At 40.3% G+C, this 22,657-nt stretch overlaps 1 protein-coding gene across 2 annotated transcripts in view; it reads right to left on the bottom strand.

The window, feature by feature from the left end:
- Nucleotides 1-9,470: 9,470 nt before the first annotated feature.
- LOC140495705 (interleukin-13 receptor subunit alpha-2-like) overlaps nucleotides 9,471-22,657 on the bottom strand; it is a 30,136-nt gene continuing 16,949 nt past the window's right edge. For both annotated transcript variants that reach the window (XM_072594708.1, XM_072594709.1), the window contains exons 6-10: nucleotides 21,791-21,975; nucleotides 18,496-18,641; nucleotides 15,292-15,439; nucleotides 12,387-12,516; nucleotides 9,471-12,007 (exon numbers count right to left, since the gene is read on the bottom strand). In XM_072594708.1, the coding sequence (XP_072450809.1) occupies nucleotides 11,926-12,007; nucleotides 12,387-12,516; nucleotides 15,292-15,439; nucleotides 18,496-18,641; nucleotides 21,791-21,975 (691 nt within the window). In that variant the 3' untranslated portion in view covers nucleotides 9,471-11,925. The remainder of the gene's footprint in view (nucleotides 12,008-12,386; nucleotides 12,517-15,291; nucleotides 15,440-18,495; nucleotides 18,642-21,790; nucleotides 21,976-22,657) is intronic.

Here is a 22,657-nt window from a genome sequence, read left to right as displayed (position 1 = left end):
ATACAGCACAATCATTTAGAACCGTACTGACATAATTTAGCTCCATGCACAAATTACAATGTGGTCTGTATTGGGACTCTTTGCCTAGTTATCCTTTTAACCTTAATATACTTGTAAACTAACTTCAAATTTTCCTTTATTTTACCTGCCATTACTCTTTCATGCCACCCTTTTTGCTTTCCTAATTTCCTTTATAATTTCCTCCTCATGTATTCTGTCCCACTCAAGGCCTTCTGCTGTCGGCCCTCGATGTCATCCCAAAGTTTCCCTTTTTTCTCTTTATCCACTCTGTATATGTCTCAATATCCAGGCTCACAGGGCTTGATGGTCCTACTCTTTTTGTATTTCTTGGAAATATTGGCCCTGTATTCTCCCTGTATTCTCCCTAGAATGTGTCCTGATGCTCTGACACCAATTTATCTAAATGGACCTGCTCCTTTGGTCCCATACTGGCAAAATGATTCCTGATCCTATTAAAATCAGCCCTTCCTCAAATTTAGACCTTTAATCTCAGGCACGTCCTTCTCCTTTTCCATAATGATTTGAATCTAATAGAATTACAGCCTCTGCCTACAAAATGTTGCTTGCTGTTACTTCAATCACTTGCTCGACATTCATTATCTGAAGTTAAGTGCAGGGTACTTGTGCTCTCTTGTACGGCCTGCTTTGCACTGACTTTAAAAGCTGTCCTGAAAGCATTTTAAAAATTCTGCTCCCTCCAATCCTTTCACACAATGACTACCTCAATTAATGTTGGGAATCCCCTTGCTATCACTACCTACGACTTTGATACTTCTTGGAAATTTGTCCACAAATGTGCTCTTTTCTCTCAGACTGTTAGGGGGCCTGTAGTACACTCCCAGTAAATTTACTGTCTGTTTTGGATTTTAAATTCTACTCATAGGGTTTCATTTGAGGAACTTTCTAAGATGCCATCCTTCCCCATTCATGTAAACTGATTCCCTGATCAAAGAAGCTTAGGAGCATTGAAGAGCAAGAGTAGGCCATTCATCCCATCCACCTTGTTCTATCATTCAATATGATCATGGCTGATCATCAAGCTCAATGTCCTAATCCTGTCCTTCCTCCATACCTTTTGATCTCTTTGGCCACAAGAGCTATATCTACCTCCTTCTTGAAAACACAATGTTTTGCTCTCAACCATTTCCTCTGAGAGTGAATTCTCACTCTCTCTGGGTGAAGAGATTTCTCCTCATCTCAGTCCTATAAGCTGACCCAGGTTCTGGACTCCTCCACTGTCAGGAACATCCTGTCTAGCCCTGTTAGAATTGTATAGGTTTCTGAGATCTCCCCTCAATATTGCAACACCCTCTCCTCTGTTACCTTCTTTCCTGAAAACCTTATCCAGGAATATTGACCCGCCAATCTTGACTCTCAACAAGATCCCAGTGTTAGCAATGACATTCCATGTTTTAATTTGTGCCATTAACTTGTCTCATTTTATTTTTTTTGTATTAATTCAGCACAAGTTTGTGCTGAAACTTATCCCACCTTTTACTTTTGATGGTTCTTGATTTTTACAAGCTGATTCAAAGGCAGGAAACCTCTCTCCATACATGCAAGAGACACTTCAAATATGAGCACAGCACTGGGGATATAAATCGGTTTCTAGTTGCTTCACATGATCGAAGAATTCATGTTGAACATTTGACAATTATGTCGCTCCACAGTCTCCAAACTTCCTTCTGACAATTGACTCAGCTAAACAAGGCATGATGCCAACTTCCATTGATTCAAAACCACTTCAGAAATTCAATATCATCTCAGATCTATTCTCACATAGATGTAAAAATGAGTTGTCGATTTCAATCTGCTTTAAAATTCCTCGCTAAGACTGCAGGTTGACTCTCTGAGCTCTGGATGCTGGAGCAGTTCAAGCAGTTTGGAAAACAGCAAATGTGATGCCACTGTTTAAAAAGGGAGGTAGACAAAGATGGGGAATTATAGACCAGTTAGCTTAACCTCTGTAGTGGGGAAGATGCTTGAGTCTATTATCAAGGAAGAAATAGCATGGCATCCAGATAGAAATAGTCCTACAGGGCTGACTCAGCATGGGTTCATGAAGGGCAGGTCATGCTTAACAAATCTTTTGGAATTCTATGAAGACATCACAAGCAAGGTGGACAACAGGGACCCAGTAGATGTGGTGTACCTAGATTTCCAAATGGCCTTCGTCAAGATGCCACACAAGAGGCTGCTGCTTAAGATAAAGATGCATGGCATTACACGTAAAGTATTAGCATGGACAAAGGATTGGTTGACTAACAGGAAGCAAAGAGTGGAAATAAATGAGTGCTATTCTGGTTGGTGGTGTACCTCAGGGATCAGTGTTGGGACCGCAATTATTCACAATTTTTGTCTATGATTTGGAGTTGGGGACTACATGTACGGTGTGAAAGTTTGCAGATGACACTAAGATGAGTGGCTGGGCAAAGTGTGCAGAGGACTATGAAACTTTGCAGAGGGATATAGATACTTTAAGCGAGTGGGCAAAGGTCGGGCAGATGGAATACAATGTTAATTAATATAAGTCATTCATTTTGATAGGAATAACAGTAAAAAGGACTGTTACTTGAATGGTAAAAAGTTGCAGCATGCTGCACTGCAGAGGGACCTGGGTGTTATTGTGCATGAATCATAAAGGGTTGGTCTGCAGGTACAACAGGTAATTAGGAAGACAAATGGAATTTTGTCCTTCACTGCTGAAGGGATTGAGTTTAAAGGCAGTGAGGTTATGTTGCAGCTGTACAGGGTGCTGGTGAGGTCACATCTGGAGTACTGGGTGCAGTTTTGGTCTCCTTACTTCAGAAAGGATGCACTGGCACTGGAGGTGGTACAGAGGGAGTTGACTCGGTTGATTCTGGAGTTGAGGGGGTTGGTTTATGAGGAGAGACTGAGTAGACTGGAAATGTATTCATTGAAATTCAGAAACCTATAAAATGAAGAGAATAGATAAGATAGACATGGAGAGGATGTTTCCACTGACAGGGGACACTAGGAGAAGAGGGCATAACCTCAGAATTAGGGGGAGCAGATTGAGGACTGAATTGAGAAGGAACATTTTTCACCCAGAGGGTTGTAAATCTATCGAATTCCCTGCCCAGTGAAGTAGTTGATGCTACTTCAGTAAATATTTTTAAAGCAAAGGTAAGAGTTTTTCTTTTGAACATTATAAATTAAGGGACAGAGTGCAAGGGTGGGTAAGTGGAACTGAGTCCATGGAAAGATCAGCCACGATCATATTGGATGGTGGAGCAGGCTCGAGGGCCCAGATGGCCAACTCCTGCTCGGAGGCCTTATGTTAAAAGGTTACCCACTGTGTGAGCCAAAACACGATCTTCACATTCAAAAGTTGTAAAGATGCTATTTTGTTTCAGGCTAACTTTAACATTGGTAATATATCAATTCAGGTATTCCAATGAGCAGATAGCCATTGCAGCAGTCTAAACCAGATTGGGACTTAGCAGCTGACTCTGAAGTAATTGCCCAGGTAATTAAAATTTTCAACTGGCAATTCTCCTGTGTCTGAAAAAGTTCCTCTTTTCTTGCCACCTGGCAATCTGTCCTCTCACTTACCATTCCTAAACGTCTGTCAAATTTAAATTAAACAATTAATTCTCAAAATACAGCAGCAGATGTGTGAAGTTAGATTGATCTTGGCTTGCAATGCTGCTCCTGACGGTATGTTTTTCTCCAGCTTCCTCTGATGGATGCATTTGGGACACAGAAGTAAGTAATTTTAAGTGGATTGCAGTCAATTAAACTTGTTCTGACAATAATTGGAACATCTGGCCCATTGTCTTCGTTTCTCATGAAATTACATGGTATAGTATACGTGAGGGATCAGAAAAGATTTTTTTTCTTGGTCACAGACAATCATTATTCTCAGGGGGAAGTGCATTTTATGAAACTGGATTAATGGCAAAGGTTTGGACCACAATAGTTCTGAGCTGCGATTTATACTTGGATGCAACCAAACCAGACAATATACTGCTTTAATGATAAAATGCTCACCTTGCAGTCTCTCACTGAGACACAGCCACAAAGGAGACATAGGAAGAAAAAACAAACTACAGACTATGGTAGTGATATACAAAGGGGGAGTGTGTGTGTGTGTGTGTGTGTGTGTGTGTGTGTGTGTGAGAGAGAGAGAGAGATTCCTTCATTCCTTCATTCATGTAAATAAAACATAGAATTGTGGATGTTAGAAAACTGAAACAAACAGCATCTGCAGCCAGGGAAACAGAATTAACACTTCAGGGCCAGTAAGCCTTGTTCAGAATGTGTTTTTAAAAGGAAAATTATTTATTAAAAGTACAAGTATATTGTCAAGCATGTCACAGAGTCATAGAGATGTACAGTACAGAAACAGCCTTCAGTCAAACCCATCCATGTTGAACAGATATCCCAACCCAATCTAGTCCCACCTGCCAGCATCTGGCCCATATCCCTCCAAACCCTTCCTATTCATATACCTATCCAGATGCCTTTTAAATGTTGCAATTGTACTAGCCACTTCCTCTGGCAGCTCATTCCACACACATACCAACCTCTGTGTGAAAAGGTTGCCCCTTAGTTCTCTCTTATCTTTCTTCTCTCACCCTTAACTTATGTTCTCTAATTCTGGGATTCCTCCACGCCCGGGAAAAGACCTTTTGTCTATTTATCCAAGCCATGCCCCTCATGATTTTATAAATCTCTATAAGGACACCCCTCAGCCTCCAACACTCCAGGGAAAATAACCCCAGCCTATTCAACCTCTCCCTGTAGCTCAAATCCTCCAACCCTGCAAACATCTTGCAAATCTTTTCTGAACCCTTTCAAGTTTCACAACATCTTTCCAATAGGAAGGAGACCAGAATTGCATGCAATATTCCAACAGTGGCCTGACCAATGTCCTGTACAACCACAGCATGACCTCCCAACTCCTGTATTCAATACTCTGACCAATAAAGGAAAGCATACCAAACGCTGCTTTCACTAACCTATTTACCTGCGACTCCACTTTCAAGGAGCTATGAACCTGCACTCCAAGGTCTCTTTGTTCAGCAACACTCCCTAGAACCTTACCATTAAATGTATAAATCCTGCTAAGATTTTCTTTCCCAAAATGCAGCACCTTGGATTTATCTAAATTAAACTCCATCTGCCACTTCTCAGCCCATTGGCCCATCTGGTCCAGATCCTGTTGTCATCTGAGATAGCCTTCTTCGCTGTCCACTACACCTCCAATTTTGGTGTCATCTGCAAACTAACTAACTATGCCTCTTATGCTCACATCCAAATAATCTTTGTAAATGATGAAAAGTAGTGGACCCAGCACCAATCCTTGTAGCACTCCACTGGTCACAGGCCTCCAGTCTGAAAAACAACCCTCCACCACCACCCTCTGCCTTCTACCTTTTGAGCCAGTTCTATATCAAAATGGCTAGTTCTCCTAGTATTCTGTGAGATCTATCCTTCCTAACCTGTCTCCCACACGGAACCTTGTCGAACCCCTTCCTGAAATCCTTATAGATCACATCTACCACTCTGCCCTCATCAATCCTCTTTGTTACTTCTTCAAAAATCTCAATCAAGTTTGTGAGATATGATTTCCCATGCACTCTCCCTAATCAGTCCTTGCCTTTCCAAATACACGTACATCCTGTCCCTTAGGATTCTCTCCAACAACTTGCCCACCACTGAGGTCAGGCTTACCGGTCTATAGTTCCAGTGGCACTACGTTTGCCAACCTCCAGTCTTCCAGTACCTTACCCGTGATTATCGATGATACAAATATCTCAGCAAGAGGCCCAGCAATCACTTCTCTAGCTTCCCACAGAGTTCTAAGGTAGACTTGATCAGGTCCTGGGATTTATACACCTTAATGTGTTTCAAGACATTCAGTACTTCCTCCTCTGTAATGTGGACATTTTTCAAGATGTCACCATTTATTTCCCTATGTTCTATATCTTCCATGTTCTTTTCCACAGTAAACACTGATGCAAAATACTCGTTTAGTATCTGCCCCATCTCCTGCAGCTCCACACTAAGTCCCCTTTGTTGATCTTTGAGGGGCCCTATTCTCTCCTTAATGTATTTGTAAAAACCCTTTGAATTATCCTTAATTCTATTTGCCAAAGATATCTCATGTCCCCTTTCTACCCTCCTGATTTCCCTCTTAAGTATACTCCTACTGCCTTTCTTCTCTTCTAAGAATTCACTCAATCTATCCTATCTCTACCTTACATATGCTTCCTTCCTTTTCTGAACCAAACCCTCAATTTCTTTAGTCATCCAGCATTCCCTATACCTACCAGCCTTTCCTTTCATCCTGACAGGAATATACTTTCTCTGGATTCTTGTTATCTCCTTTCTGAAGGCTTCCCATTTTTCAGCTGTCCCTTTATCTGCGCCAAATCAGCTTTCAAAAGTTCTTGCCTAATACCATCAAAATTGGCCTTTCTCCAATTTAGAACTTCAACTTTTAGATCTGGTCTCTCCTTTTCCATCACTATTTTAAACCATAATTTAGAATTATGGTCGCTGGCCCCAAAGTGCTCCCCCACTGACACCTCAGTCGCCTGCCCTGCCTTATTTCCTAAGAGTAGGTCAAGTTTTGCACCTTCTCTAGTAGGTACATCCACATACTGAATAGAAAATTTTCTTGTACACACTTAACAAATTCCTTTCCATCTCAACGCCTAACACTATGGCAGTCCCAGTCTGTTTGGAAAGTTAAAATCCTCTACCATAACCACCCTATTATTCTTACAGATAGCTGAGATCTCCTTACAAGTTTGTTTCTCTATTTCCCTCTGACCAATAGGGGGGTCTATAATACAATCCCAATAAGGTGATCATCCCTTTCTTATTTCTCAGTTCCACCCAAATAACTTCCCCGGATGTATTTCCGGGAATATCCTCCATAAGTACAGCTATAATGCTATCCCTTATCAAAAATGCCAACTACCTGCCTTCCTCCCCCTCCTCTCTTGCCTCCCTTTCTGTCCTTCCTGTAGCATTTGTATCCTGGAATGTTAAGCTGCCAGTCCTGTCCATCCCTGACGAACGTTTCTATAATTGCTACAATATCCAGTCCCATGTTCCTAACCATGCCCTGAGTTCATCTGCCTTCCCTGTAAGGCCTCTTGCATTGAAAGAAATAGTTTAATTTATCAATCCAACCTTGTTCTGCTTTGTCCCTGCCTGCTCTAACTGTTTGACTCTCCTTTGTTCTCAACTGTGCCAGTCTCAGATTGAAATCTTGCCTCACTATCTCCCTGGGTCCCACCACCTTACAAGTTTAAATCCTCCCGAGCAGCTCTAGCAAATCTCCCTGCCGGTATATTAGTCCCCTTCCAATTTAGGTGCAATCCATCCTTCTTATACAGGTCAGTGCTACCCCAAAACAGCTTCCAATGATCCAAAAAATGTGAATCCTTCTCCTGTACACTAGCTCCTGTGTCTGAAGCCAGGAAACAATGTCAGGGTAAAAGTTATTTTGTCTGGATTTGCATCACCTGGTCACCCCCCGCATCCCAATTTATTGAGTAAATTTACTGCCTGCTTTATCCAAAAATAAATTCATACATTGCAATAAGTGCAGCATTAGTTGGTGACAGAAGTCACGAAAAGCTTATTCTCAAGAACTATTCTCAACTCCTGGCACATCAATCTGGGTGTTAAATCAAAACCGAATCAACCTTGTATATCAAAGAAAAGATGAAAGCAGAGAATAAAAGGAATCTTTGGACAGATCTAGATTTATCAGGTTTTTACAGTTGAAAATCATTCCAAACATTAAGTAAAATGGCGAAGCTGAAAAACAAACATTACTTAAGCAGATAGAATGGTGTGCAGTCTGCTCTGTGCTTCACAAAATGTGAAAATACAGAGACTTCTCAGATTAAAAAGAAACTGCAGTTGCTGGAAATCAGAAACAAGTATCTGAAATTGCTGGAAAAATGCAGCAGATCAGACAGCATCAGTGCAAAGAAAGCAGAGCTAATGTCTTAAGGGTTAAGAATCAGCGCAGGCTTAGTGGGCCGAAGGGCCTGTTCCTATGTTGTTTTGAATTGTATCGTATTGTACAATTGAATTGTATTCTTCAGAATTATTAGAGTCAGAGTCTTACAGAGACAGGCCCTTTTTGGCCCAAATTGGTTCATACCGACCAAATGTCCATCCACGCCAACCCTATTTCCCTGCACTTGGCCCATATCCTTCTAATCCTTTTCCTATCTATGTATTTGTCCAAATGCCTTTTAAATGTCATTAATGTACACACATCAACCACTTCTGCTGGCAGCTCATTCTATATGCGTACCATCCTCTGTGTTTTAAAAAAAAGCTGCTCCTCAGATTCCCTTTTATTCTTTCCACTCTAACCTTAAACTGATGCCCCCAAGTTCTCGAATCCCCAACCCTGGGAAGAAGACGAAGTGCATTCACCCTATCCATGCCTCTCATGATCATATACGCTTCTATAAAAAGTTCCTCTCTTTCTCCTGCGCTCGAAAGAGCTAGGTCCTAGCTTGTCCAACCTCTCCCTATAATTCAGACCCTCTATCCTGGCAACATCCTTGTAAATTTCTTCTGCACTCTCTCCCTGGGTCTTATCCAGGTTAATAACATCCTTCATTTAACACGGTGACCAAAACTGAACACAATACAGTACAACATTGATTATCCGAACAAGGTCTCAGGGTCCCATTAAAAACTGCATTAGGCAACTCAGCATTCAGTTATCAGTTAACCGGCATTATGGCACACATTACTGGATAACCGACACTCAAATTACCGCTTGTTTACAATCAGATAGTTCGAATAATCAATCAATTATCCAAAAAAGCTCCCTGCCCATCTCGTTCGGATAATTCTATGTACTCTAAATACAGCCTCACCAACGTCTTGTATAACTGCAACATAACTTCCTAACTTCTATACTCAAGGCCCTGACCGATTTAAAGGCTTGTGTGCTAAAAGCCGTCTTCACTGCCCTGTCTGTGACTCCACTTTCAGAGAACAGTGCACCTGAAATCCAAAATTATTCTGTTCCAGTACACCCCTTTAAGGTCCTACCGTTCACCATGAAACTCTGACCTTAATTTAATTTTCCAAAATGCAAAACCTGAAGAAGGCTTATTGGACCCAAAACACTAATTCTGCTTTCTCTCCACAGATGCAGCCTTATCTCCTGAGTTTTTCCAGACTTAGCTCATGACATTGCCTACAACAAACAGATGAGACAAATAGTTTTGATGCATTTATGAAGTGCTTCCTAAACTACACCCCCCCCAACCAAAACTGTGACCCCATTTTGAGAATTGAAAATTAGGAAATTGCCTCCTTTTCCACTTCCTGAATCCAGAACAAAAACCTAATGAAAAATAGCATTCTTGTGAAATACATTTCACATAATGGAACTCAAAGATATAACCCAAACTTAATCCAAGTAGCCAATGCATTGAAGAAATAAATTTTATTTGAAAGTTTCCTTTACATTTTAATGGCAAATACATAAGATATCAAAAGGTACAACTTTACACTGTCAGATTTACATTAGTAAAGCTTCACGTTTTCACTGGAAAACTGTTTTACAAAGTATTTTAAATGGTTTGAATATGATAGCAGACTATAGTCTGCTCTAACTGTTGGTAGCTTCCAAGACACGTGGAGGAGGAATGCAGAATTCTTCTGCTATCCTATTTAACATTCTTCCACTTTAAAAGCACCATTAACTTCATTACATTTTGTTTTGGGACTTGGCTTTGTACAAATGGCTTTGCATTTTATCATTTAATACTATAACAATTGAATTTGGTTTCAGGTGAAGCAACTTGGACAGTTCTCAGAGACGTGAGCATCATTGCCTCTGACAGAAAGACATTCAGAACAGTTTTGTGCCTGTTAACTTTTCAAGGAGATGGAATAGGAAATCTCCTGGAAGTTTTGCTGCTAATATTGCTCCAACAAACTTTCAGTAACTAAACTTTTGACACACCGTGTCATGAAGCAGGGGAGTAGGATTGAATTTCAAATGACTACAAACCATAATCAGGAACCAATAATTATCTTGTTCACCTACTTCATTTGCTTTTTAGTTATTTTGCTTCCTACAGAAGTTTATTAATAAAGGACAATAATGCAGTCACACAAACAGTATCTGGTGTTTTTGGATCATGTACGTATTTGATAAATGGCCATTTAAAATTACAGATGGCTTTTTTTAAAAAAACCACAAATAACTCCACAATAAAGCACATCTAACTCGTTTCCATTTTGTCACATTTCACATTCAATGCATTTGTGTTTTCAAGTAACAGCTTAAATGAACCAAAGGCTTTTGTTTGACCTTAATAAGCTTGTCATGAATTAAAAACACAGGGCTATAAATTACTATCTGAACGGTGAATTTAGTTGTCTTCAGACATTATGCACACAAAGGGACATTGTTTTTCAACGATGAAACAAATGCTCATTTTGCATTATATGGTTGAAAACAAAACAGAGTATCTGACTCCTGGCCAATGAGGAAGAATCATATTTAAAAACCTTCTTGATATAAAGCAATGTTCAAAAAGCTTATTTTGTATAAAACATAAAAAAAAGTCCTACCTACATATTCTTTTAAAAAACAGCATCACAAAAATAAATCCTGTCATTTGGTTTCATGATAACATCTGGCACTCAGCTTCCAAAAGTATTCAATTACATAACTAGATAAGTTAGCAGTGCGTGACAGAATACTCTCCATTTGCCTCAATGAGTTGAGATCTGACAATAGTTAAAAAACTTAACACCATTCAGAACACAGCAGCGCAATGACACTTCCTAGACAGCACCTTCCAAACCCACAATCACAGCCAAGGAGGACAAGGGCAGCATTTACATGGGAACACCAGCATCTGCAAGTTCAACTCCAAGCCACTCACCCCCTTGAAAATGGAAATAATATACTATTTCTTCACTGTCTCTGGTTCAGAAATCCTGGAACTCGCTCCCCAACAGCATTAGAGGTGTACCTATGCCACATGGTTGGCAATGATTCAAGAAGGCACATCACCCTCACAAAGATAGCTAGAGATGAGCAATAAATACTGATACAGTCAGCAAAGCCCATATCCTCTAAATGAGTTTTAAAAAGGCAACTTATCTATCACTTGAAGTATTCACTTTCTCCACCACTAGAGCAATGTTTGCACCAACTCATCAAGACTTCTTCAGGAATACTTTCCAAACTAGCAACCTCCATCTCCTAGAAAATAAAGGGTAGTTGGCACGTGGCAACATCTTCACCTGCCAATGGCCCTCCTAGCTGCTTCATTCTGACTTGGAAATTTTCTTACTGTTCCTTCACGATCATTGGGTCAAAATCTTGCAATGTCCCATGGACTGCAGCAGTTCAGACAGGCAGCTTACCATCACCTTAAGGAATAGGCAATGAATGCTAGCCTTGTCAACAACTCCCACACCTGTGAACAAATTTAGAAAATAAAAGGTGACCCATTTAGACAACCTTCACAAGAGTGGACCTTAAGGAGGCATTATAGGATAAACAGATCAAATCTTTGAAGTTGATATTGCCATAATGGAGGCAACATGTCAGGCAGGACTGTTGGACCATGTTCCCTTTATCTTTGCATGGTTATGTCATCATAACTGAAGTCCACACTTTGCATCATTTATAAACAATACCATGGGAGTTACACTAATGTGTGTTATAATTATGTGCAGGGTTAGCTTAATGGAATAGTTTGTCAGCGCTTGCTATAATGTGCCTACAAACATTTAAGGAATTATAGAATTTTTATAGGTTCTTGAATAACTTAAGATGCAAGTTGAAAACGTTATACATTTCCTATGCAGCAGTTGGGAGCTACCATAATTCAGCAGTACTCAGTCAGTTTGAGCAATATTTTAATAGTCTATATGGATGCATTTTTTGATGTCCTTGATGTTGTCATTGAGCAACCTGTTAAGTTTCTTCTTTGCAATCAATCTGTGAGAGCAAGATAAAACAAAGAATATCAAGTAAATATTTACTAATGCACCTCAATATGAAGTGAGTTAAACATAATATACATCAGACATTGAAGTCATTTTGGACTAAAACATGATACAGATCTTTATGTACCTTCACACTTTGTAAAAACAAAGCAGAGGACAAAAGGTACAACATTTTATATTTAACAGAAGTAACTTTTAAATGGACCCAGAATGAGTAATAATATTTATGATATTAATTTACGTGTTATATCATGTAGAATTCAACATATTTCAAAAGGTTAGGATGTCTGACTTTACTTTAAAAACCATGTCTAATTTGATGTTAAAATAATTGGAACTGGCCATATTGCCATCACATTACATGTTCATACCTCTTCCATCTGATCCAGCAGTAAATAGTACTCAGAGTTAGTATCAATGTGATTGACATTAAAGCTATGAGGACAACCAGTTTTGCTACATTAAGTTGGATGGTCACATTGTCTCCACCTTCTGAACGTACTGCAGGTAGAGATCAGAAATCAGTTTAGTTTAATCAAGAATAAATTGAAGGCAGTAATGTTTTATTGATTACTTCATTTTATACCTCTATTTGATATTTCAGACAAAATCACTTGATAATTCCAAAGACTACTTCAATAAATACTGGAATTATGACAAACCTAATCATTAGCAGCTTCTTTAAATCACTTATCAGTGCTGAGAAACTTTAATTTTCTTATTAAAATCTGTCACAACTCAGTTGCTAACATATTTTTTCCACAACCTAAATGATTTATTAGGAAAAAATTCTTCACCTTCATTTTGATTCAAAGTTGATGTAAAAGAAAGCAATAAAAAGATTTTCACATCTTTTGAAAGATTTAATTTTGTACAAATACAAAACTGATTCAGTGAACACACATTAGTTTGGGAGTTTGATATATTTGGCTGAGATATCTTTCTTCCCCAAGATTGCACCAAGGATCCCAAACAAGACAAGTCAATGTTAATTCAGGGTAGAAACCTCTACTGGTTAAAGTCACACCCAGCACAAAAGGAAGATGGTTGTGATTATAGGAAATCAGTCATCTCAGCTCCAGGACATATATGCAGCCATTCTCAATGCAATGTCCTCAAACATCTTTAGCTGCTTCATCAATGACCTTGCCTCCATAACCTCAGAGGTCAGATGTTTGTTGATGATGCATAATGTTCAGCACCATTTGGACTCCTCAGATACTGAAGCAGTCCACGTGCAAATGCAACAAGACGCCGACAATATCTAGGCTTAGGATGATAAAAGTGGGGTATAATATTCATGCCAAGTGCCAGGCAATCAATATCACTAACAGGTGAATCTATCCATCAGCCTGTTATATTCAATGGTGTTACCATCAATGAATCCCTCACTACTGACATCTTGGAGGTTACCATTGACCAGAAACTCAATGAAACGAGACATATAAATACACCGGTTACAGGAGCAGTTCAGAGGCTAGGAGTACTGCTTGTAAATCCTCAAAGCCTGTCCACCATCGTCAAGACAGTAGTGTCTTGGAATACACTCAAGCTGCCTGGATGAGTGCAGCTCAAACAACACTCAAGAAGCCTGGCAAAATCCAGGATAGCACAAAACTGGTGCAAAGGCAGAAAGGTGAACAGTGAGGAAGGTGCAGCGATGCATCAATATAATTCAGACAAGTGGAGTCAGTGGGCAAATGCATGGCAGATGAAGTATAATGTGGATAAACAGGAGGTTATTCATTTTGTTAGGAAAAAGAACACAAAGGCAGATTACTATCTCAATTGGATATGGGGGAAGTACAATGTTCTGGAGAAGGGTCACTGGACCTGAATCATTAATTCTGCTTTCTTGTCACAGATGCTGAAAGCTTGCATGCAGGTGCAGCAGGCAGTGAAGGTGGTAAGTGACTTTCATAGTGAGGTGATTCAAATACTGAAGCAGGGAGGTCTTGCTGTGATTGTACAGGGCCTGGGTGAGACCATAGCTACCACAGTAGCTTGAAGGAAATCTGCCAAAAATGTTAATTTTCCATCTCCTCGGATGCTGCCTGACCTGCTGTGCTTTTCCATGACCACACTCTCAAATCTAATCTCCAGAATCTGCAGTCCTCACTTTCACCCAGTCCAGAACTAGGGGTCACAGATGTGTTTAGGACTGAGATGAGGAGAAGTTTCTTTGAACAGTGCCTTGGGTGTGATTCTCTGTCAGAAAGTGATTGAGCCCAAAACATTGAGTGTTTTGAAGGAGTTTGATAGTCCTTAGAGCTAAAAGCCTATGGGAAGAAAGCAGGAATAGGATATCAATTGAATGATCAGTCATGACTACATGTCAAAGGGCTAATTGTCTTTATTTCTATGACAAAGCAGGCTGATCGATTGACACCATATCCACTGTTAGGGTGTATCCTCTGGAAGATGTACTGCAGAAATTCAGAAAGGCTTCCTAAACAGCACCTTCTAAATCCATTTTCACCTAGAAGGACAAGAGCAGCAGATACATAGGAACACTACAATCTGCAAATTACCCGCCAAGCCATCCTGACTTGGAAATATATCATTGTTCCTTCAGTATTATTGGGTCAATATCCTAGGACTTCCTAACAGCACTGTGGGAGTGCGTACATTACATGGACTGCAGTAGTTCAAGAAGGAAGCCATCAAGCTTTTCAAGGGCAATGAGGGATGAGCAACAATTGCTGGCCCAGCCAGCGACACCCATAACCAATGAATGAACGAACAGGAAGAAAAATATATTTTGAAATATTGACTTTTCCACATATTGCATGGAAGGGCCATTTTCTAATGGAATTCTTTATGTAATGGAAAGATTACAGACCGATCCTTCAGAGTCTGGGAACTTAAGATTTTTTTTGTTTGATTATAATTTAGGTTGCTGAATGATAATCAATGGTTTACCATTATAATCCTGACATTCCACAACAAATGCCTTGACTGCCAGCTATTTTAATCCATCTGCCCTGTTTACATTGAGGCAGTCACTCCCAAATGAAGTTATTTTTAATTAACTTTTATGATTTTATAATGCTTTTTATAATTCAGTCCAAACTGAGAATGTTCAGGTAAAGAAATACACACTTAATTTGACATGATAAGTTGAAGCTGCAATATACATTGTGATATGAACTAAATATACAACAAATAGTGGAAATTTTGCAAAGATTTGCATTCATTTTAATGTCACGTTTTTGTCGCGGAATTGCACAAAGGCTGCTTACACTAAAACTCAACATTTTCTTGTTGTGGACATACCTGTTAAGCAATGAACAGAGCTCCAATCACTCCAAAAGCTATCATCAGCGCAGAACATATTAACAGCTGCTCTCACATGGACACAGTATATTGTGTTCGTTGTCACATTCAAAGTAGTAGAGGTAACTCCCTCAGAAATGACTTTAGCCTGGAGACAAAGAAATCTTTTAAAACATATTCCAAGTATGTAAACTATAGAATGCAATTTAAAACCTTTCCAACAATTGTTGCTATTTACATCATCGGACAAAGGATTTACAATTGAAAAGTCAGCCTGGCTTTTTCCCTTTATTGATTTGCAGAAGTGACATTTGTTGGATTGCTAACAAACAGCCCGTGTCAAATAAACTGAACAGTGATAACTTTCAAACTGGCAGCACGTTCAGAACAGTAGAAAGGATGAACACAATTGGGATTTCAGAGCAAGGGGAATGGACATTCTTAGTGATAGGGTAAATCTTCTGAAAGAAGATGAAAGAAGAAATGAAAAGATGCACATGATGGGGTTAAATTAGGAGGCGGATATCTTGAGAATGACACCAAAGACACCACGAGACCTTGCTGGTGTCCAGATTGGAAAAAGACCTAGCCAAGGTGAAACTGAATATTTGACATATTGTTGTCCAAGAATGGGGAAAGGTAGTAAATCTTTTTCTTTGATGGTTTTGCCTTCCTCATGGTTTACTTCCTGTTATTCTCACTTTTCAGAAGTAAGACGTGAACCAGTTCAGTATATTCTGAGGACATCCATAGCTGAAGCTAATCTGGTTTATATTTTATACCTAGGAGTCTACATACAGCATGTAGACAACCAGCCATCACCTACTCCCATTTCAGACATCAAATAATGAGCTATCAATGCTATGTCAACCAGCTTTAAACAAAAGTGGAACTGAAACAGAACACAAACCTTCCCAAAACATCAATCATTAGGATTGATAGATGTGTAAAATCCAAAGAGACAGCTTTGCCCAGGGCGAAGTTGCTTGAGGGGAAAAGACAACAGAACTGACGCTTCTGCTTAATGCATCTGCAGCTTGAAACTTTCGTTAGTTCGTTTGCCAACGTTGGAGGTGGAGATACTATTGGCCCAGACAGCTTCGCAATACAATAATCAAGGCAGATGCAAAGTCAGATTTTTGCTTCTACAACAGAATGCCACACAAACCAGGATACAGTACCAGATATTATTAAGCACTTCAAAGTTTGTGAGAAGATTTGTAGCCCGGGTGCTCGTTGTTGTGCCGAACTTCTAACCTAGATTAAGCACCCATCCATGTACCTATCCAAATGCCGCTTAAAGGTCGCCAATGATTCTGACTCTACCACTCCCACGGGCAGCGCATTCCATGCCCCCACGACTCTCTGGGTAAAGAACCCACCCCTGACATCTCCCCTATACCTTCCACCCTTCACCTTAAATTTATGTCCCCTTGTAACACTCTGTTGTACCCGGGGAAAAAGTTTCTGACTGTCTACTCTATCTATTCCTCTGATCATCTTATAAACCTCTATCAAGTCACCCCTCATCCTTCGCCGTTCCAACGAGAAAAGGCCGAGAACTCTCAACCTATCCTCGTATGACCTACTCTCCATTCCAGGCAACATCCTGGCGAATACATTGTATAGGTGTTCTTCTTCCTCTTTTTGTAGTTCTGGTGTACTGCAGTGTGTTGTGGCCCTTTTGAACAGTGTCTTGATGCAACTTATTTTGTGTGTGTTGGGGTGGTTGCTTTTGGAGTTTAGGACTTGGTCTGTGTGTGGCTTTCCTGTAAACCTTTGTGGTGAATTCTCCGGTCAGTGTTCTCTGTACCATCACGTATAGGAATGGGAGTTGGTTGTCCTTTCCTTCCTCTCTAGTGAATCGGATTCCTGTGAGTGTGGTGTTGATGATCCAGTGTGTGTTCTCTATTTCTGTGTTTTTAATGATTACAAAGGTGTCATCCACATATCTGACCCAGAGTTTGACCCACAGACCAAGTCCTAAACTACGAAAGCAACCACCCCAACACACACAAAAGAAGTTGCATCAAGACACTGTTCAAAAGGGCCACAACACACTGCAGTACACCAGAAATGCAAAAAGAGGAAGAAGAACACCTATACAATGTATTCGCCAAAAACGGATACCCCACAATTTCATCAACAGATGCCTAAGGGAAAGACAACGGAATGAGGACATGCCACAACCCAAAGGACTAGCCACGTTACCATACATCAAAAACATTTCTGAACTGACAGCCAGACTACTGCAACCACTAGGACTCATACCAGCACACAAACCAACAGCCACTCTCAGACCACAACTCACCAGGACGAAGGACCCATACCCAGCAAGAGCAAAACCAAAGTAGTGTACAAAGTCCCATGTAAGGACTGTACAAAACACTGCACAGGACAAACAGGAAGACAGCTAATGATCCGCATCCTTGAACACCAACTCGCTACGAAACAACACGACCAGCTATCCTTAGTAGCCACACACTCAGATGACAAGCAACATGAATTCGACTGGGACAACACTACTATTATAGGACAAGCCAAACAGAGAACAGCCAGGGAATTCCTAGAGGCATGGCACTCATCCACAGATTCAATCAATAAGCACATCGACCTGGACCCAATATACCAGCCACTGTAACGGACAGCTGGAACTGACAACCGGAAGCGGCAGATTCAAATCACTATAAATGCCGGAGGAAACATCACAGAAGCGCTTCACAGGAGGCTCCCAAGCACTGAGGATGTCACCTAGACAGGGGACGAAACACCTGCAACACAAATTCCCAGCTCGGCGAACCGAACCACAACATTATTAAGCACATTAGGGCGAAAGGAATATATATTGCTAGGGTGAGAAAGGTGTATATATTGCGAGAGTGAGGTAGGATCAAGTTGGTGTGATGCTCAAACATTAGTTTAGACCAAATGTGCTGAATAGTTCTGTTTCATTGTTCTAATAGTTGAGGAAGTTGATGCAGAATATTGGCTGCTGGCAATGCAGATGGAGGAACTGTCACACGCAGATTAAGTTATCAGATTCACAACCATAAAAAAAGCAGAAGGGTGTGAGGTGCTCAGATCTCATTCAACATGTGCACAAATCAAAGAGAAGCCCTGCCTCAGGATATGTAACTTGCTGTGCAATCAAGGACAAACTGTGCAAAGATTAAAGTGAATTGTTCAAGTGATTAGATTGCCTACCTCCCAGTCAGAGCTTTTGCCACGGAACTGCAACTCATATTTCAGGCAGTGAGGCTTGATTTTTCCTGCTGGGGGTTCCCATTGGATAGAAATGGTATCTGCACTTGATAATGTCAATTTTACCTCAGCAGGGGCTGCTGCCTTAACTGAAAATGCAATAATTATACTTCATGAGTTCAAACACAAGCATTGATTTAGTGCAATCCACTAGGGCCATTTCACGTGACTGAATAAAGTTTGATGATGTTAAATTATATTTACTTAGTTTGTAGGAATTCACACATTCTTAACAAATTGTTTCGGTGGAGGATAACATAGACAAGGTTGTGTCAGAAGCATTGTGTAAAGAAGCAATGTTTTTAGGGACCTGCGTAGATCTGTGCAGCAAATAACAACCAGCTGCCACAATATTGCCTGTTGTAGTCAAAGAACAAGTAATATTCGACTTGACTCTGGTTCCTCTCAGAATTAGTATCAGTGTGCTTACAAGCAGGTGACGAACACCATATGTTCTAAAGGGAACACATTAATCACTTTCCCAGTAGACATTTAGAAGCAGTACTTAATGATGCTGAAGCCCTCATTCTGCAGATGCCCTGGAAAAGGCAGCTTCACAGATTGTATTTACATTATACTGAACAACTCCAGAGTCTACGCGACTGCACTGACTCAACTCAATTAACTCAGCTGTTCTGACAGCTGGGTAATGCTTTTATAATGTTTTAAACATTCTTTCACAAGCTTCTTTCTAGAACTAGTGTGATCCTGGTACATGCATGATGCAGTCTGTAAAGAAGTTCCAGGTTTTTACACCTTGTGCCAATGAAAGAACAGTGACATATCTCAAGTCAGGATGATACGAGACTAAGAGAACTTAAAACGTGTGGTGTTCTCATGTACATGTATCCCATGTCCTTGAAGTGTAAGGGATCCCAGGATTGGAAGGTGGCATGGAAGATGACTTGGTTGGCTGCTGCAATGCAGCTTGGATATGGTAAACGCAGCAGTGCATCAGAATGTTTAAAACTGTGTACAAGGACCGCTTGGTCCTGGTGTGGAGATTGTTTGAATATTGCAGGAGCTGCATTCATGGAGGCAAATGGGAGAATTCAATCACATTCTTGACTTTAACTCCCCAAAGCCTGTCCAGAGCTCATCTGTTGGAATTCACACTTTCTGACTAGATCTGGTAGTCCCAGTATTTATCATTGTTAAACTCTTAGACAACGGTAACCTCCAATATCTCAATAGTTGGGGATTCAGACGTTCAGAAGAAAAGATTCTCTTTTGTTGAAGATGGTCATTGTCAGGAGTTTGGGTGCCACTCATCAGAAAAAGGCTGAATTTTGTCCAGTTCTTGTAGGATGCAGGTGGGTATAGCTTCACTATCTGAGTTGTCAACGTTGCTGAGCATTGTGCAACCATTGGCTGACCTTATGGTGGATGGAAGGTCATTGATTAGGCTGCTGAAGATGATTTGACCTCAGCTGTGACCCTCAGGACCTCCTGCAGCCAAGTCAACTGGGTTCGGACAACAGAACCATTTTCCTTTATGTTAAGTATGGCTGCAAATAGTGGAGAACTTTTGTTGATTCCCATTGACGTTGGTTTCATTGGGGATCCTTGATGCTATGTGTGGTCAAATGCTATATTTATATAGAGGCTTTCCACTCTCACATTACCTCTGGAATTGAGCAATTTTGTCCTTGTTTGAATAAAGGTTGTAATAATGTCTGGAGTTAAGTTCAGTAGAACACAGACTGTGCCTAAGTGATCAAGCTTTTGCTAAATGTTGCTCAATGGCACAACTTTCCATCACGTTGCTGATAATGGAGGTGAGGTTGCTGGTTTGGCAATTTGTGGTACTGCTCCCTCTGTCTTTGTACTTGACTCAGCAGATGCTGGAGTCTTCAAAGAATTACTTTGCAAATCAGAGAGGCCTGGTTGCGTTCTGCAATACGCCCATTGTGATTGGAAAAGAACCAAAGGAAGTGGCTTGAAAAAAAACCACCACCTCTTTCAGAAGAAGAAAAAAGACTCTCCAAAATCCATTATGTAGTTCTCATTCCCAAATGGAGAACTGTCACTGAAGTGTGCAACTATTGTAGGAAGTTCCTCTCATTAATGTTAAAGAGTTCGATCACAAAGTATTGATCATGCCTCCCTTAAATTAAATCGAGTAGGCAGAGCAAATATTTACCCAGATTTCATCCAGATCAGAAACAAGCAGCATCTATAACTTCTGGAAATTATTGTTTTGGAATTCCTGGTATAAATGAGAGAGATTCTGGATATGATAAATGCTCTTTTTGTAACCATTATTGTTTGCGGAACAAATGTAGGCTAGGAAGTGCAAAGTGTCGAGAGTGTGGGACTGGAAAAGCACAGCAGGTCAGGCAGCATCTCAGGAGCAGGAGAACCGATGTCTCGGGCATAACCACACGGGATCAATATGGACTTCACTAGTTTCCTCGATTCCCACACCCCCCGCCCCCAACACACTATCCCAGTCCCAAGCCTCCAACGTGGCACCGTGTCTTGACCTGTCCATCTTCCTTCCCACCCATCCGCTCCACCCTCCTCTCCGACCTATCACCTTTCCTCCCCTCCTTCATCTTCCTATCACATGTCCAGCTACCTTACCTCCACCCCAGCCCCACCTCCCTCCCATTTTTCTCTCAGCCCCCTCGGCCCACAAGCCTCATTCCTGATGAAGGGTTTATGCCCGAAACATCGATTCTCCAGCTCCTCGGATGCTGCCTGACCTGCTGTGCTTTTCTAATACCAGACTCTCGACTCTGATCTCCAGCATCTGCAGTCCTCACTTTCACCTAGGAAATGTAAAGAACTTCATACTTCTTTTCAAATAGGGTTGGGGACATGATGCTGATAGGAAATACAATATATTTTTCTAACATTAATGTAGGCACATCTACATTTCTTTTATAAGTACAAATTGTCTGCTTCAAAAATAAATTGAGTAACTGCAGCACCCTTGAAAGGAGATCAGGAAAAGTTGAAAGTCCTTCAATGAGTTCTAACAAGTTACCCATCTAACCTTCACTGTCAGCCAAGGTTCAACAATTGGGGTAGCAGCTCTACGCTTGGTTAAGCCTCTTTGATTCAGTCCTATACATTTAGAGATGAATAGAGACATTAATGTCTCCTTGGCAATGTGCTCAATATCTGTTGAAGCCAGTTGGAATGCATTCAGAATGAATCACTCCTGCCTTCAAATAATTATTACAAAATGAATGATTTAAATGTCTGAATTAAAAAGATCTAATAATCATACCTAAATCCTGAAGCTGTAATGTGAAGTATGCTGGTCTCACTGGTTCCATTTCCAAGGAGCCATTTATGCATATGTTGAAATCAGTGAATTCAATCAGATCATCACTTTGAAAATGGCAACCAACAGTACGCCCGTGGTGTTTAATGTAATTATTGCATTGCATTGTTTGCTCCAGATCTTCATGCCTGTCAATATTATATAAAAAAAAATGATGGTAGAGTTTCTAGCAATCTGAGTCCAAGTCAAAGCAAGGCACTATTGGTAATAAGAATCCTGCGAATCCTGTATCATGCAGAATTACTGTTTTCAAAAAAAGTCAATTAAAACAAATGAAAATGAAGGCAGTGCATTCTATGCTCGATTTAAAAAATACAGCAACAAAATTAACTATATCTGTAACAATGTTTAATGGGTATCTACTGTGCATATTCCTAAAATTTTCTCAAGTTAATGCAAAAAATCTACAAGCCACTATTTTTAACATAAATACTTAAATACATTTAATTTATTTATTTATTAGGAATTACAGCAGAAGATTTAGGCAGGAGATAAAACTAAATGCAAAACAAAACTCCACAACTATTCATTGTGGCACTTTACATATTCAATTTACAATATACTGTCATTTTTCTAACTTCAGTCATGAAGACTGTCTTTAGAAGTACAGGTAAACAAAGTTTTTAGATTAGATTACTTACAGTGTGGAAACAGGCCCTTCAGCCCAACAAGTCCACACTGACCCTCCAAAGAGCAACCCAGCCAGTCCCATTCCCCTAGATTTACTCCTTCACCTAACACTACGGACAATTTAGCACGGTCAATTCACCTAACCTGCACATCTTTAGACTGTGGGAGGAAACCCACGCA

Source organism: Chiloscyllium punctatum, chromosome 25 (genome assembly GCF_047496795.1).
Source record: "Chiloscyllium punctatum isolate Juve2018m chromosome 25, sChiPun1.3, whole genome shotgun sequence".
Lineage (NCBI taxonomy): Eukaryota > Metazoa > Chordata > Chondrichthyes > Orectolobiformes > Hemiscylliidae > Chiloscyllium > Chiloscyllium punctatum.
This window is presented reverse-complemented; position numbering and strand designations above follow the sequence as displayed.